General features: G+C 33.6%; 2 protein-coding genes across 3 annotated transcripts in view; one reads left to right on the top strand and one right to left on the bottom strand.

Moving 5' to 3' along the window:
* The window catches only part of LOC148607867 (putative E3 ubiquitin-protein ligase HECTD4), a 55,850-nt gene extending 45,245 nt beyond the window's left edge, over positions 1 to 10,605 (bottom strand). Inside the window, exons 1-12 of one of the 2 annotated variants that reach the window (XM_088544395.1) lie at positions 9,582 to 10,605; positions 8,202 to 8,416; positions 7,428 to 7,536; positions 6,485 to 6,629; positions 5,365 to 5,532; positions 4,875 to 5,055; positions 4,444 to 4,617; positions 3,676 to 3,789; positions 2,567 to 2,704; positions 1,499 to 1,731; positions 919 to 986; positions 84 to 359 (exon numbers count right to left, since the gene is read on the bottom strand). In XM_088544395.1, coding sequence (XP_088400521.1) covers positions 84 to 359; positions 919 to 986; positions 1,499 to 1,731; positions 2,567 to 2,704; positions 3,676 to 3,789; positions 4,444 to 4,617; positions 4,875 to 5,055; positions 5,365 to 5,532; positions 6,485 to 6,629; positions 7,428 to 7,536; positions 8,202 to 8,416; positions 9,582 to 10,456 — 2,696 coding nt within the window. In that variant the 5' untranslated portion in view covers positions 10,457 to 10,605. Of the gene's footprint in view, positions 1 to 83; positions 360 to 918; positions 987 to 1,498; positions 1,732 to 2,566; positions 2,705 to 3,675; positions 3,790 to 4,443; positions 4,618 to 4,874; positions 5,059 to 5,364; positions 5,533 to 6,484; positions 6,630 to 7,427; positions 7,537 to 8,201; positions 8,417 to 9,581 lie in introns of both variants that reach the window. The other variant, XM_088544394.1, reaches the window with a different exon arrangement.
* Positions 10,606 to 10,634: 29 nt separating this feature from the next.
* LOC148607868 (MYCBP-associated protein-like) lies at positions 10,635 to 16,154 on the top strand. The gene is made up of 3 exons (XM_088544397.1): positions 10,635 to 11,515; positions 13,644 to 14,129; positions 14,526 to 16,154. Exons 1-3 carry the CDS (start codon positions 11,094 to 11,096, stop codon positions 16,069 to 16,071), a joined length of 2,454 nt encoding a protein of 817 aa, XP_088400523.1. The 5' UTR covers positions 10,635 to 11,093; the 3' UTR covers positions 16,072 to 16,154.
* Positions 16,155 to 18,095: the final 1,941 nt, after the last annotated feature.

Here is an 18,095-nt window from a genome sequence, read left to right on the forward strand (position 1 = left end):
AGAAGAAAAACTTGTCTTTAAAAACAAAAAATCTCAAAAAAAATATTTTAATTTATATTGATGTCAACAAAATGACAATTTACCACAGATATTTTGATTCCATGTTGTTATAACTCAGTGCTCTAAGACGTTCCCCAAAGTCAACTAAAATCATGTCTCTAAGTTCTATATGGGCATCGTAGGTACTATCCAGTAAATTCATCAAAAGTCTATTTTTAGAATCTTCTGTGGGGTACAGCACAGGAAGTCCATTTGTGATCACATGACATGCTTCAGTTATCACAGCAGAGGTGAAGTCTTTGTTGTCACTTGGTTTTTCCTGTTTGTCCCTTGACTTCAAAAGATTCCATACCAAATCACTGTAACAATACATATCATTGAGACAATCAATGCCATGTCAACTATTATACAATTATACCAAATCGCTGTAACAATAAACATCATTGAGACAATCAATGCAATGTCAACTATTATACAATGATACCAAATCGCTGTAACAATAAACATCACTGAGAAAATCAACGCCATGTCAACTATTATACATATATAACAAGTCACTGCATGCAATATCTCTTGGGTGATGCCATACCACATGATATTGCATGTAGTGAACTTCTGCTGTAACAGTCTTGAAAATGATCAACTCTGTAATATCATTTTAATGGCATGAACTGGAATGTACTGTTTCTAGGTAAAAAAAGTAAAAAATAAAATATACAAGGCATGGCTGAATGTTCTAACCTGAGCAAGACTTAAAGTTTCCACAGTTTAAATTGTCTCTTACAAGTACAAAATTACATCACATAGCTGAATACAACACAGATGAATAGCAATGGTGAGATTAGTTTACAGGTGAGAACTACTCATTAACATTGTACTTAATTAAATAAAAGAATATAAACCCATCTAACTTCTAACCTTAATCTTTGTAGGAGATCTTCCTCATCTTTGGACTTTTTCTTGAAAGCGCTTACTTTGAATATAAACTGAAATACAATGTAAATGATATCTTAAGTGGAATAAGGGATTTAATATATGTAATATTTTATGTTATTGTGGTTCAGAATTTTTTTATATCATAAATTATCAAAAGAACACAAACAGAGCATAATCAATTCTTTAATGGAAAATTGATTGTTACAATCATGGTTTGCCTTCACATATAAAATGTATATAGCAGAGTTTCAGTATTGAAAAAAAATATAACTTTCTGAAACAGATATTTTGATAGACTTGGAGGATGTTTAAGAAGTGCTGAAATAAAAGATTTAAAAAAATTCTTCCTGTTTTTCTCTCTCTCTTATGAAATGCATATTTCAAGAGCAGGAATATGATCAATCAGATACAGCACTGTTGTTGTGAAAATTGTACATTCAAAATATTAAAAAAAGTCACAGAATATATACTTTTATATTTTTAATGCTTGATAAAAAGCAGACTTTTTTGTTCACAGTTGATGTCTATGTTTTAATTGACCTTACATGACCTCTTAACTTACCTGTAAAACAATCAAAGAACAAAGGATAATTTGGTTGTCCTTGACCTCAAGTGACCTCTGCAGGATGTCAACAATCCTACCAACATGGACAAGGTCAGCTGTGTGCTGCTGTTGTATGATAGAACCTAGTGGTATGTGTAAGAGGTCGTTGTTGATTTGGTGTAAACACATACTCCCTACATGCTGTAATAGGTCCTTGATCACTGATTCTCTGTCTGTCATCATGTCTTTGGCTATATGTGACAATGAGATGTATGTGTACTATATTTGATAAAGGAATGTACATGTACTTCATGTGATATGGGAATGTACATGTATAAGTACAAAGTACATAGCACAAGTAAAAGAATGAACTGTAGCAGTTTAATAAGATCATGCCTATACACACATTCAATTTATATTCACATATTTTCACAAGAAAATCACCTGAATCAAGAAACTAGTTTTTTTCATATAGAAATTATATATGAAATATTTGCAGGATGTGATTTAAAAGTACAAATCAGATGAAGTTCACATGAACTTTTTTAGCCTGTTAAATTTATTTCTGCATATAATAAAACAATACAATCTTTCTACTGTGATAACTTTTGGATATCTTCACTGACTATTTAATGTTGTGAAAGAGTAATCAAGGGAACCAAGCATATAGCGGTAATCAAAAGAATGTAATCCAGGGACAAAGACCAGACATGGAAAACAGACATTCACAGCAAAGAACATAAAGTAACTAAAATCATACATACAAAGCAACAAAAGTAAATGAGCAACTCGGACTCCACTAATAACTGAAAGCAAGGACCAGGTGCACCAGTAGGGTAAGAGTCCTCTGCTTTTCTAGAAACTATACATTGAATAGAATATACAACATGTATATTCTATTCAATGTATAGTTAATCATGCTTGCTTGTGAGTCTCAGTATTTTGAAATTTGTTTCTTCGCCCTTTAATACTAAAACAAAATGAGCGCAGAACTCAATATGAACATCTGACCATTTCAAGCTAGATCATGACTGTTCTTCATTTTTAATTGTTGTATTCTAAATTTTGCATATATTAAATACTCACAGTCTGGTCTTAGTTTTGGTTGTATTCTAAGTCTTGTATGTACATGATGCTTGGCCTGGTGAGCTGGATTATAGAACTGGTCCACCCAATCATTACTACACATCCACAAGGAGTTGTTAGTCACATCAAAACATAAACCTACAATATAATCTTCAATTTACTGTTGTTCTTATTAATTGAGATGATTCCTTTCCAAAATAAAGAGGTACTGCATCTGTCAAAGTGACTTGGTGTCCTCAGACTTTTAACTGGTAGTCAGGTTAAAAGTCACCACACTAAACTACCAGTGGAAGGACAGTTTATCAATTTAATGATGTTTTTATTGTTTTAACCCTTGCCATGAGGGAACCTTAATATTAACTTTGTTTAACAGTATGGTTGTTCCACAGTAATACATTCCCTAAGGGAACATTCTTGGTTGTATTATCAACTGGCTACAGTATACTCATGGCAGGAAAAGCCATCCATATCCGTGCATGTAAAATTTGGAGCTCAAAAATAGCATCATGGCAGCTTCATTCTTGTACACTTGGTAAATGCAATTTTAAACCACACCAGTCTAGGAAACAATAGCTAGCTCCAATAATTAAATACAAATTAAATCTTCGCTTTTCCAAGATATGGGTGGTCAAAACATGGCACCCTTATGTTTACAAAAATAACATAATTAGCTTATCAATACTGGAAAATTTGACCTAAAGACATTTCAGACCATGACAACCCGAAGTTCCTTATCAAAGCTTAGCCCATACATATTTTAGCCTATGACAATAGGAGAATGCATAAGGATAATAAAAACTGTAAATCATGACACATTTTTTTTTCATTTTGGAAGTTAATAATAACAGAGCTGACAAAAATTATAAAAGGTGTTTTAATTCATGTTTCTTCAGGAGTGTTTAAAGTTTCACCTTCTCATATTACTGTGGTCTGTAACTGAGCATGTTGCCTCATAAGCATCATAGCTTTTAAACAACTCAAGCCTCACAAACCACCATAAAAATTAGCTTTTGCATTATGAAAAAATTAAAATTGACTAATCCAATGCAAAAATGAGAGTTTCTTTTCTTGGAGTTATTTTGGTATTTACACAACTCATTAAGACTCACCCACTGCAGAAATGGCGGCTCCCCGTCCCAAAGAGCATGTTGGGGCATCACTGAGATCAGTCTTAGTAGAATATTGTCCATCTTTTGTGTTAAAACAAAGGCAAGAGCCAAGAGCTAAAAAAACAAAGTAACAAAATAGAAAAATTACAATAAACTAATCAGTATTCATTGTGAGGTTTAGTGGTCTGAATTCTAATTAGGTTTCCTAAAATATTACTCTTTTATAGTAATGTAACATTACATGTAATATGAGACAAGTGTAACTAGTGAAAGGACAAAGTTATAAGTTAAAGAGACCTTATTGATAAATATGTGTATGTCACTTATCATAAGTTGGCTAATGTCTTAGGTGCTGGTGGACTTGGGACACCTTGTCTACGGGTGAAATTGTCTCATATCTTAAACTTCCATATTTCCGCCATGTGATCTGCTGTCACCGTTATGAGTAGTATTGTGGACTCAGTCCTCTATAAAGGTGTCAAACCACTATTATATAAATTCAGAAATTATTCTTGGCTCATTAAAATGATTTTCAGTGACTCTCAAGTCAATTAGATAAAATTTAATGGTATTTTAGCAATAGTCAAACCTGTGTTACGTGACCTTCCAAGGGAGAACAAAATTGTGGTCATAAAAGTGTGATGGTCTTTATTTACGGTTAATTTATTAGAATGCACTAATACAAATATTTTAATCAGTTTTTAGACAGGTTGTTTCTGTTTGTGGATTGTAATTTAAAAAACCAGTTTGATTGTATAAGTCAATTACTTCTCAGTCCAGTTAGACCTGTTCCAGCACCAAATAATCCTCTTGATGCAGAGCTGTTTGTTGCAGCTCCTGATATAGAAGTGAGGAACAAGACATGGCTGCCATCACATGCTACTGGTGTTTTTACCAAGTTCTTCATTGAAATGCCACAGCTTGTACTACCTACGGCAGCCCCTGAAACATGACAGTAATAGATTAGTGGGGGATGAAGCCATTTCCATTACCATTCCATAAAAGCTACTAATAAAAATACATCTTTTTAAGACTGATAATGAGTGCAATCATTGAATCACTGACAATCCTAAAATGTAAATGTTACAAAAAGCAGTTAGTAGGGTTGAAAATATCACTAACTCACAATTAGTAGCATACATAGACTGTGAAAAGTAACTTGTATATACATTTGTATAATTAATTACAAAAATTCTCACCATCATCTTTTCTAGAGGTTGTAGGGTCAAGGCCAGTAAGTGCTGCCAAGGTCACTGAAGAAGCACTACCTCTGTAAGGTCGAAGCTTTGCCAGTAAACTTTCACTCAGAGCTTTGGCTGTTGTCTCATCTTTCTTCTGTATCAATATCCTATCCTGTACTGTTACAGCTACCATATTTTCCTTCTTATAAAAAACAAAATATAACACTGGAAATCTTATAATTGAGTATTTAATAGAAAAGAATACTGTACTATTAAAATCATAGTTTAGCAGTCTTCAAATACTATTCATTTTTTTATGTTTGCTTAGTAAAATAAACAGATACATGTATACACAGAAAAAAAATGCAACATATGCATCATGCATAAAGCAATCTTAAATGCATGGTTTTCAAAGTCATATAAAAATCATACTCTACTGCATAATGTAATACACAATAAAAAAAAGGGAAAAAATATAAAACTAAAATATTTTAAGCATAAGACCTACATCAAATGAAAATTTCTCCAAGTAGACTGGTGCCCCTTTGATATTTTTATCTGACAAAACACCAGGAAACCAGATCCAATAAAAGTAAGTTCCATCACTGCAGAAACCAACAGTAGTTTGTGGAACATCTCTGGAGTATTCATCTGGTTTGGGTATAGTCTTAATCACCTAAAATGGAGTTTTAAATCAATGATAAAAATAAAACTATGGTTTAGAAGTAAACAATTACACAAGGGTACTTAATCTAATTTTTTAACAAAAATTCTGACTGCATGTCTATATTGCAGAGCAGAATTTTAAGCATACATTGTAGTAAAACATAAACAACCATGTAAAATCCCTGATCTTAAAACTTTATTCTTCTTACACTATTCAAATATTAAAAATCATGATTTTTTTTCCTTACATGTCTGTTTCAGGACAAATATTTTACAGTCTAAGTTATCCAAGCAATGTCCTCTCAATATGGGAACTATATGGCTAGATTAAACTTCAAACTAATAAATTCTTCCACTCTGCACATGAATTTGAAATTAAAGGAATATTAAATAGCACTCCAGATAAGGATCATGCAAAATGTGATTCATGGGTAAAAAGCCTACATATTTTTATTTTTGATATTTTATTGAAATTTCATGGTAAACAGAAAAAACATGTGGTTTTTCATATAACCTGTGCTCTTAGGAGATAAAAATTATATAGAATGCACTGTAGATTTCAAAATTATGGGAGATAACTCTGTAAATGTTGCTCAAGTACAATAGAATCTACTGCATTTTCAATGTCGATTGTCTCCTAAGAGCAGGCAGATTTGAATGAATTATTACACATGTCATGGTATAGACCCACAAAACAACTTAATTACAAAAATAAAAATATGTAGCCTTTTTTGGGGTGTATCACATTTTTCAGATTTAGCATGATTCTTACCAAGACAGCTACTTAAGCACTTAGCCACTAACATATTAACTTTGATACAAAACATATATTAAATCAGTTGCCCCTCCCACCACATACTCATTTTACTTTTAACACTTATACTTTCACAACTGAAATATTTCATACATGTGTTTACATATTATTCTATCTATGAAGCTATCAATCTACCAATCAAACTTACTTGTAAGGTATTAGGATGAAGCAGTTGGCACAAGTTGTTAATATCTGGTTCTAAATCAAAGGACTGAGGTCGACATAACAAGTCACATGATCCAAAGGCAAGTCGTCCAGCATTGACATCTAAGTTCCTGTTGTATACATAGCCCCTACAAGTATATACAGGAATGTTTCTTCTACATTATACATGCACATTTGGAAACACCCTCATCTAAAAGTGCAGTCATTTGAACAATAAGAAGCAAAGTATCTAATTTCCTAATTATTATGGGTGAGCATTTGTCAAGGAATTCAATGGACTCCTGGAGTCAAATGTACTGCTTTTTTGATTAATGTTGTTTTTTTTTAAATTTCTTCCCCAGAAACACATTGTAACAATTTTGTTTATGCTTGATAAAGTGCAATACTTAAACCTGTTCCAGTTTTCATCAGCTGCCACTTATAGTTCTAACAAGCTCAAATTGGTTTTCAACAAAAGGCTGCAAGTGAAAATCTGAGTAAAATATAGGTATAATTGTATAAACTTTTTTTTAAATGTAGTTTGTGTAAAAAAAAAACAACAACAAAAAAAAACCCAGCTGGGTTATTGAAAAGAAGCTACATTTTTCACTTTTTTTTAATTTTGACAATGTCTCCACTACAAAGAAATAGGAGCACCACTCCCCGACCTCAAAGACCTGTGCCCCTTTGTTCCTCTTCAAAATTTACATCTAAAATTTGATAAACAGTCCGCTATATATATATAAAATAAATTATGCAAATAACTCTTTTTCCTTTGAGTGTTATATATAATAGGTGTATTAAAAAAATTAACAAATCTTAGGGTATATAGTATGTGTAACACTTTACAAGATAATGTACCCCCTTCTGTGTTCCTCTACTATCAAATCCAAGCTAGAACACTGTTATCATTATGCTATTTATAGTATAAAATGACATAACATTACCTGAGTGTACCATGTAAACCTGTTCCAACTTTAGCTACACCTTTACCCTGTGTATTTGTAGTATACAAAAACTTTCCATTACATGCAACACTTCTTCCTGACTCTATATCTAAAAAATTAAAATACATGTATTGTGAAAAGATCAAATAAAATAGAGAGTGGATGCCTGAGATTTCCTTATCTTGCATGTTTCAAGCTTAAGTGGTGTGCTTCTTTTCCATACTTTTAAAATCCTTTTTATGATAGGTCCAATTTCCTCAAATGCCTTGCTTGCTGCTACATGTACATGTATTTCTTTGGTTTACAGGACATCATAATACATGTAATTCAAATTGTGATGGCATTAATGTCGACGTGATTTATTACACTCCTGGGCAGTAATGGATTAGGAAGTTATTTGTCCATGAGAATTAAGTCCACATCTTCATTTAAGTATTTTACTACTAAAAGTTTAAATTCCTTAATAAACAAAAATACTGATATCTCTAAAAAGACTTTTATTTCTAACACCTGCGGCAAAGAAAAGATAATACATGTATAAATTTTGTATAAGGGTTTACATTAAGGTGAATTACACTGCTGAATAGATTGTGCTTATCTTGTACATCAAACAAACGTTTTTTCACAAATGCAAATTTTCTACATCGTTTACATTATGTACATTTCCATCATCTGAAGAATATAAAAACTAACATACGCAGGTAAAAATTTAACAAGTTTTTAAATATACCATTAGAAAATAAGCACACAAAAATAGGCTCTTGACTTAACTACCTTTGTTTTTCTCTTTTCCTTCCTTTTCAGCACTGTTTAATAAATCCTCAATAGCCCAACATAACACATGTTTACTACCAGTCAGGCCAGGAGGGGGGCCTTGTCCTCCCTCAGTATCTAACAATCTCCCCAGCACATCAGAAACAGGCAAGCTCTGTAGATCTGGTAAGGTCTGTAGTAGGTGTACAGTATGGATAAATGTCTTCAAATGTCCCCTGACAGAATAAAATTCTTTTTAATTGAGTATATTTTTAAATGGGTGTGATTGTTTCTATTTTCAATTTTATTTTAAAATTCAGCAAATGACCACATCCATTTCTCCATAAAAAACCCCACAAAACTCAGTCTCAATTTTCAATCACAAAACCAGTAATATTTACACAGAATTTAAGAATTGATTATATTCATTGCTTAGTTTACATTAGTATGTGATAAAACATAAACAGATATCTAAGTATACAATTGTACAAATCTACATTTTATATATGAATTCAATATACAATGTAAGCACATTTTTGTAACTACCTCAAACTTGCCATTAAAGTTAATAAACATTGTTTTTAAAGGAAAATTATGATGTAAAATGGTACAAGCACAATGATTACAAAAATAGAAATAAAATTCATTGCAGGCACAGCCTGATATCCATAAAGGTTTTAAAAACCCTGACCAAGAAAGACAAACATAAGCAAAACATTGAAGCTTGATACAGCTCAGCACTTTATGTTCTTTGTCTTACAGTAGTGTACATGTGTCTTATTTCTGTTTTATTTCATAACTACATTTGTATTTCATGCCTGACAAACCTGAAATGTCTATAGACATAGAGATGTATATGTATATACAAATCTGTATGTTCCTGAAAAAATGTACATGTATTGAGTTTAGCCAATATAAAACCATACATTTTGTACAATTGCAAGACTGCAAATCTTTAGCATTGTAGAAATAAAGAGGGGTGATTTGTAATTTTTGCACATTTTGAAGACTTTGTTAGCAGTAAACAGTTCCGGAAAATTCAAAGTTTCTGCCCACATGCAGCTACATGAACATGTACTTTTAACAATTTTATGGACCTTCATAATTATTACTGGACAGAATAGACTTAAAAATCACAGGGATCGACATTAACAGTAGTCCAGTACCATCCTAATATAGGAAAGGACAACTTGAAAAATTTTGTCTTATTTTTCATAAGATCTAAGAACAGAACCATCATTACTGTCTGTGGACTACTTGTTTTATCTCTGAAGTAGTCCTGTTGACCACCAAACAAATGAAGTTAGTGTCAAACCCTGAATTAGCACTGTTCTTCTTTATATTTGGCGTAACTGTTATCAAATAATAAAACAATGAAATGAAAAAGTAATATGTAAAGACCTTGCACATGCTAGCGCAACCAAGGCTGATGCAGCACTTCCTCTGTGATAAGTATCCTTCACTGATGATGATGGGTCCTTGTCTTCACCCAGCCAATTACAAAGTAGATTTTCTAAGCCTCTTAAGCAATCTCCTGGCTCCTTTGCTAGACTTATTGGTGGACAGTCTTTCAAACAGTCTAGAAGAAGTTGTGCAGTAACTCCACATAACTGTGGATCAACACGACTTTGGGACTGGAGTAAAGGCAGGACCAGTAAAACACTTATGCGAGTAGAAAATGATGCTTGTTCTGGTTCTTTTATAAGCCCTTGTTTTTTTAATAAAGTTATGGTTTCTTCGTTACTCGCAGAATCCTGATCTTGTTCGACCCCAACGAACTGCCTTTGAGCACTCCAATAGCCCCGTAATGCATTCAACCTGTATTCTAATAACCTAGCATAGGCATTATTTTGTGTACCACATATTGCTAAAAGTCTGTCACTGAGCTCTTTCGGTGTCTTTAAATCAAAAGTGACCACTTCATTGTCACCTCCCTGAGTATTATTTACATCGCGAGGAAGTTCAACCAAATCTGTGACACGTATTAACCCGTCGTGCAAAAATAATGTTTCTTCGGTTACTGACATCCATTGCGAACAATCGTGAAATGCATTAGACATTTTATAGTATGTCTGGCTAAAACTCGTTTTCACATTTTTTATGGAAATGATGTAAACTTGAATGTCATCTGCTGGAAGACCAAACCAAAATAAAATATCCTTGTCATAAGTGCGTTTGTGAAATCGGGCCTTTTGCATGAGTAATAAAGCGTTTGGAAGATGCCAAAACAAATCCGACCTGTTCCACTTTTTATTGTACCCATAACCAGATAGCATAAAACGTTAAATCTACGTTGTTCACATATTTGACAAACAAAGACTGTAAAAAAATAAAATAAAAATCACGTAGGTATAATATCATCACTTTTAAAACTTAAAAAAGAGAAAAGCATTATCAAACACAACAACGAAATGGTATATAAATTGAACACGTACACAGCCTTTATACAGATAGCCTTTTGATAGACCTTAAAATTACACGACTATGATTTATTAGTAGCCTACAACTTTGACAACAGCTCCCAAACTGACCTTAAAAGTTAATGATCACTATAAAAAATTTCCAGAAGAGAACCTTTATATACGTCAAGTAAAGAATATTTCAAAAACTGAAAATCAATGCAATTTATTTTTTATGTGCACGCAATCCCCAAATTGTTCAGAGACGTATCCTAGTCACCATTGGACTAGAGAGATATGAAACCTTGGCATAACAAACCATTTTATGTTATTGACAAGGAAATCCGTATTGATATAATCTATGAAGAAAACTATTTCCCGGATGTAGCTGTCTTTATATCGTCGTGACGTCAGTCGTCGACGTCTAGGCAACATTTGTTCTTCTTCACAGTGAACGTCGAGCAGATTGTCACGAAACAGTTGGCAGAAAGTTAGACAAATTCTTATTTTAAAAATGGTGAAGGTGCGAAGAAGTGGAAAGCTTAAAAAAGGGACTCCTTCGACTGCAAATGATCCCGTAAAGGCAGTAACTACTATAATGACTGCTGCTGAAAAATGGAAAAGCAGAAAAACTCCGGATGTTAAAGAGGATTTAGAAGGCGTTTCTAAAGAAGCGAAGGAGGACTTTACTCGGAGGTATTCAATCGACATTAACCTCTTGCAAACTATAAAATACACCGGAAACAAAGTCATGAATGTTAAAAAGGAAAAAGCTGTTGTCAACTATGCAGTAAGGAAAACAAAACCAAAAGAGAAAATTAGAAATGTTTTAGTATTAAAACCCGCTGAACCAGATTGTAACGTTTTTACTTTGGATACGGTTACCAACTATGCAGGACCAAGGTTCACCGATGGCGGCAAATTCATCGAACACAGGTATATTACTATAAATCTTAGTAATATAAGTTTTCTATTACTTTTCATTTCTATTAATACGTCAATAAAAAAGAAACCATTCCTTTAAAAATAGTAAACAGCAAAAAAAAAGAGATGATTTTTGGACAAAGTAAAACATATACAATACAATACAATACAAAAGCTTTATTTATCGTCGATATTTTAAAACAATACAACATAAGCTCCTGAGAGCTTTTAAAATCGACATACATGCACTAGATCTACAATAAATAACATTTACATCACAAGTACAATACATGGCATTTTTCTATTATGGTGTATCCATCTGCATTTATTCAACGAGTCATAGTTCTCCTTTCCTCGTTTGTCTACCCCGGACTTGACTTTTTATGAGCAACTCGGCGGGCGTTTCTAGAAAAGCAGAGGACGCTTACACTACCGGTGCACCTGGTCCATGTTCCCAGTTTTTAGTGGAGTCCGAATTGCTTATTTGCTTTTGTTACTTTGTATGTATGATTTTAGTTACTTCATGTTCTTTGTTGTGTATGTCTGTTTTCCATGTCTGGTCTTTGTCCCTGGATTACATTCTTTTGATTACCGCTATAACCTTGGTTCCCTTGATTACTCTTTCTAGTCCTTTTCATGCAAACATACATAAATCATCAGTCAACATATAAGGAAAAAAGTGGCAAATGTAAAATAGGATTTAAAATGAAAGAGCAGCAATATAAATAGTCAACAATGTAAAAGCATAAAGCAGAACTGTTATGAATAGCAAGCAGAACAGGGCCATGACCTGCCGTTCCATGAGTTTAGAAGATTCTTAAATTGAGTAAAAGATGATTCTCTACGAAAGTTGTCTGGCAGGTCATTCCAGGTTTTTGCAGCAAAATACCTTGATGTTCTGACGCTGGGTAGTTTTGCTGTGAAAACTGATATCTGAAATTATATTTATTTTCCATTATTTCAATTAGGTCATGTAGGTATACTGGGCTCTGTCCATTTATTATCTTGAACGTTTCAACTGCAATATTTCTAATTCTTCGTACTGTCAAGGATGGCATTTTTGATTTTAACAAAAGCTCCTCATATGTGCTGGTATAGTCGTTATAGATAAATTTAAGGGCCCTTTCTTGATTTTTTTCCCCATTTTATTAGTACATGTATTAGCCTCACTACAGGAGTGCCAAGTGACAGGACAATAATTAAAATTGGACAATATAAAAGAGTGGTAAATTGTTAACCTTCCCAGTTTATTTAGGTGTTTCCCTATCCTTTTTAAAACATTTAATTGTTTTGAGGCCTTTTAGCAAATGTTGGCTATATGAGTATCAAATTTCAACAATCTATTGTTACTCCCAAAAGTTTTACTTCATCCTCACATTTTATATTATTATCACCAAGATCGAAAGAAATGTTTTTTATCATAAGTTTTTCGGCCAATGGCAAGTGCCTGAAATTTATCAGGGTTTGCTTTCATCGGATTCACTGCAAACCAATCTATCAATTGTAAGCTATCTGCCTCCAATTTTGTTTTGACTTCATCAAGATTGTATCCAGCATAAGAAAGAGTATTGTCATCAGCGTAGTTATAGAGAGAAGAATCCTAAATGAAATAAAATATATCATTTAGAAAAATATTGAATAATACCGGTCTAGAATTGACCCTTGAGGCACCCCTTTATAAATTTTCTCCCACTTACTAAATGAGGATCCTAGTTTGAAACACTGCTTTCTGTTTGACAGATAATCTCGGAGAAGATTAAGAGCCTTATCTGAAACACCATATGATTTTATTTTATCTAGCAAAAGATTATGTGGAAGGCAATCAAATGCTTTGCTTAAATCCATCAAAATAGCAGCTATAAATTTAATATCATCCAATGCTGTTTTCCAGTCTTCCACTATTTGCAATAATGCAGTTCGACAACTATAGCCATAGAACATATTTGTTCTTAAAACGAAGCGATACACACTCGACAATTTTTTATCAATACAAATGTACAGAACTATTATGCAAAAAAAAAAAAAAAGAAGTCCGTAAGCATCTATAAGTAAAAAAAAAAACATGCAATTGAGCCAAAATAGGAAAGGCGAAAACATATAGATCATATTATAATTTTTTCCACAAATTTTCGTATTTCAGCATTTTGGGGAGTTTGGAGGATTTCACTGCAATGGCTCACAAGAACGGTGACTTTTTATTTCTACAAGAGAACAGGAAATCAGTCACTGATAACAAATTACAAACCAAAAATCCTAAATACAACGGAGCACTAGGAAACTGGAATGATAGAATACAAGACTGGAAAAAGACCCAGACGTTCCTTTCTGCTAAAATACATCGACCAGTCGGAGACCTTCTGATGCGTACCCCTAACGTATACCCATCAGTGGTAGACGAGAGAATTGAGACACTAGCTGCATTGGAGACTCCCGTATCTAGATACGACGATCATAGGGTACATTTTCCTTCCGGAATATTGTCGGAAAAGGCCGACCGAGAAAGTGGAAGGATACCATCCTCTACAACGAAAGGGTATGACAGAGGAGACTATCAGCCTATGGGGTTCAGACAGATTCCTTGCCTCATCAGAAATGAGATGGATGGAGGAGAATTTATACCAGAGAGGTTGGTTTCTTTCCTGGCCCGCATTCTGCAACAATTACTATATCCGCGGTGCAAAATGAGCTACTATTTATATGTTGACTATTATAACACATGCCAATCATTTGTATCGCGAGAAATTCTAAAGGACTTCGGCCCCTATTTCTGGTATTTTTTTGCATTCATTTTTATGACCAATTTTATAGGAGGATTTGAGATCTGCGTCAGGTCCTAGTAAAACAAGTTTATTTAAGCACACCACTTTCTAGGCGTTTTAATCTCTTTAGACTAGACGACACATATATGTATGTAGATCATCGTATTAACTTCTTGAAAGACTTATTACAGATATTTTTAAAAGATCAAGCCATTTTACTGAAGCAGGAATGAAAGTTTATAATCATTTTCTTGCTATTTCAGATCATACAAGCCATACTTTACACCGTATCTTCAACAACAAAAGGAAAAAGTGAAAGATATAATTCACATACTAAATCCTTATCATCCCGACCTCGCTGATCTAGTTGTTAAAGGTGAAGGCTGTCAAAAGGTTGTCCAACCGTACCATTATACCACTGTTCCACGAGGAATCGTTAATGCAACGCCTGTCTTAAGTACTGTTAGTGAAAATAGTGAATTGGATAGTGGTACAAATATGGAACAAAAAGGACCAGTATTAGTGGTCGGGGATCGAAAACTTACAAGGAATTGTAACATTAACTCACCTGTTTCACCAGTATCCTTGACCTTTGAATCACCACCAGGTCAAATACAAATCCAATACATCTCATTGAAGAATTGCGGAAGTACTTTAATACACTATAACTGGGAAAGAATTCCTTTGAAGAATCCGTTTGGGTTGAGAAAATACAGACGACATGTATTTTACTTCAGCCTACAGGGTAACACTCTTGCCCCAGGCGATGATGTAAAAATCCCAGTCATATTCAAATCGAATTTTCCCGGAACTTTTAAGCAAGCATGGAAACTGAAAACTGTACCCGTATTATGTAATAGTGCGGATGTTCTGATCAACTTTAAAGCCAGTACTGTCACCAAACAGTTGTCTCAGAGCAGGATTGATTCAATACAGAATATACTTGACATAAGACAGAAGTATGATGTTGTTGAAGAAACTTTGAATGGTATACTATCACGAGTGAGGACACCATGCAAACTATTTACACCATGCTGTGTGGATGGGTCCTCTGAGTTTACACCAACCATTGCTTACCCGGGACTTCCAAGAATGGCACCGCAAATGAAAGACTTGTACAACGACATTTGTAGTAGTGACTTTGTTTCACCCATAAATAAAAAGTTCTCAATCAATAATCTTTCGGACATTATTTGCAGGCTCGATTCTATTCAGTCACCATCTCCTGAAATTTCGAACTATTATACCATTTTGGAGGCGATCGATAACAAGAAACAATGGTTTGTTGATGAATTCTGTAATCTGACAAGGGAGATATTTTTCAGATCATTCGTTCCAGTTATGAATGCCTCTATGAGACGAAGACATTTGTCTACACAAATACTACAATCAACAGTGGAAAAGTTCGCAGACTCTTCATGTATAATAGGGTATAAAATGAACATCCCGGTCTTACACCTCCAGCCAGAAGAAAATCAAGAGGAAAAACCTAAAAGAAAAAGAGCAATGTCTTTAAGTGTCAAGCAAGGAAAAAAAGAATTCGAAGCTAAAAATGGCACGCCCCCTTCACAAGGGGCGCCAATAGCTAGCAAAAATAAGAAGAAAGGGGCACAACCTCCTGTGAAGATACCTCCTGTAGCAAAACAAGAGCCGACACAGGTTCAGCAAATAGAAAGTTTCAGTCCAATCGTAAAAGAGAAAGCATCAGCAACACAGCTTGAAGCTTACAAAGAAAAGATATATGTCCAGGCATATTTGTTGTTACAAGATGCTATTGACACTATGGATGGCATATTTAGCATATTGTAATATGGTTTCTTTTTTATTTATATATAACATGTTCCATAAACGGTTTGAAACGCTTACTAAATACAACTAGCGCTTTTTGAGAATTACTTCATATATTTAAGTAAATTAGTGAGAGAAAAAAAAACCAAACAAACAGAAATTGTTATACTTATTACTAAAAGAAAAATGATTAAACTTTTCTGTTAATGAAAAATATTATATAATATAATTGTTCAAGAGTTTTTAAAACATATTAACATTATGATGTGAAATATATAACAACATGGTCCTTTGGCATGTTTGGTTTTCTCATTGTTTTTCTTATATGTTTACCAACCCGAGTAATGATTAGCTCTCTTGAAACAAGGAACGTATTCCACATTTTACGACAGAATTATTCAGGTATTCTAACATATACAGAAAAAAAAATCAATTATATATATCAAGATTATGATCAGCATACTAAGTAAACCTTATTTCATACGCATGTTGTGTTTTGTTTAAATATTTATGAAAAGTACCGGAAGACATTTTAGAGACATCAGAATACAAAGACACACACACCATGTCGACAATAAAATAAAATTCAGTTACATGTAAAAAAAAACCTGAATATAAAAAAAATAAGAGGGCACACAAAAACTAAAGCATCAATCTGTAATATGATCTTCCACAAAAAATCGGAAGCTTTTCAGATTACAAATGTCTCATATTATATGCTCCCGATTCGGAAACTGAATGGTAGAAAGTCCAAAGCAGTAAAATGAAAGTGGCGGATCTCATATAATATCGATCCCCAAAATATTCTACGAGAAGACGGGAAAATGTTTCCGACCTTTGAACTACTACGCTGTGGAAGCAGAAGGCCACCATGACAGTATTCACAGTGGGCACAAAAGATGGAACATATAACCAGTTAAAATTCTGACCTAAAACATAATACATATCACTGTTAAAAGTCGATGCACTTAGATACAGATACGTAGTTCTAGGTAGAGATTCCTCATACTTTGTGAAAAAAAAAAACAAACAAAAACAAAAACAAAAAATCAAAAAACGATTCCAAATCATCTTCAAAATATTAATTTTGAATTTTTGATCGGCAACATAGTTGTCTAATGCATGTGATGGACTCGTTTTTCAACAAACGGTTCTCATTCTAATTGGAACAAGTTGTGCTCCTCTACTCGCTGACATGTTTCTTGACTCTTATGAGACTGACTTTGTAGCTGATCTGATCCAAAGGAAGGAAAATCGTTTAGTCAGATCTTTTGACCTCAGTTTCCGCTATATAGATGGCGTATTAGCGTTTAACAATCCAAGATTTTGCATCTACCCCCAAAGAACTTGAGATAAAGGACACTCCTGACACCGTGATGTCAGAATCACATCGAATTGATACAACTACGAGAATAACAATAAACAACCCCCCCCAAAAAAAACAACAACAACAACAAAAACAAAACAAAACAACGATATTTTGAGCTTTGTCTGCTCGTACAACAACATATTTGTTACGAATAGCTCACTCACTCTGGCAGCGAATCAAGATCGTTTTGTCAATTTTTGTCAGTATTACAGTATTTGGGATCTTCAGGCAGGACTTTACAGATGGACTAATTTTGGATGCAACTAGTGAAGTATTGGAGTTTAATATGATCGGTATGGATAAGTTTTTGGAACATGAATACGGAGGAATTTTGCATGACACTTTTATGATGAAGGATGTTCGTCAAACCTTTCAGTGTAACGGAAGGAGGGAAGTACGAACAGAAGAAAGGGCGGACATCCATTTCATCATATACCTAACTCAAAAGTAATGGTCACAACTCGATATAATGGTAACATCCTTTTACATCATTTGAAAAATGACCAATTACTGATCTTAGCATACTAATGCACCCATTTTATCATTTAGTTAAAGTCCAATGTGTAACTATCCTTACTTAGTCAGTTTACAAACTTTGATTTCTTGTATGATTTTAGGTTTTACCTATTGTTACAACAAATATGTCAAGGTCAGAAATAACTTCTTAAAAAGATCC

Source organism: Perna viridis, chromosome 9 (assembly GCF_037379345.1).
Source record: "Perna viridis isolate PV_CMFRI_1.1 ecotype Kerala chromosome 9, ASM3737934v1, whole genome shotgun sequence".
NCBI lineage: Eukaryota > Metazoa > Mollusca > Bivalvia > Mytilida > Mytilidae > Perna > Perna viridis.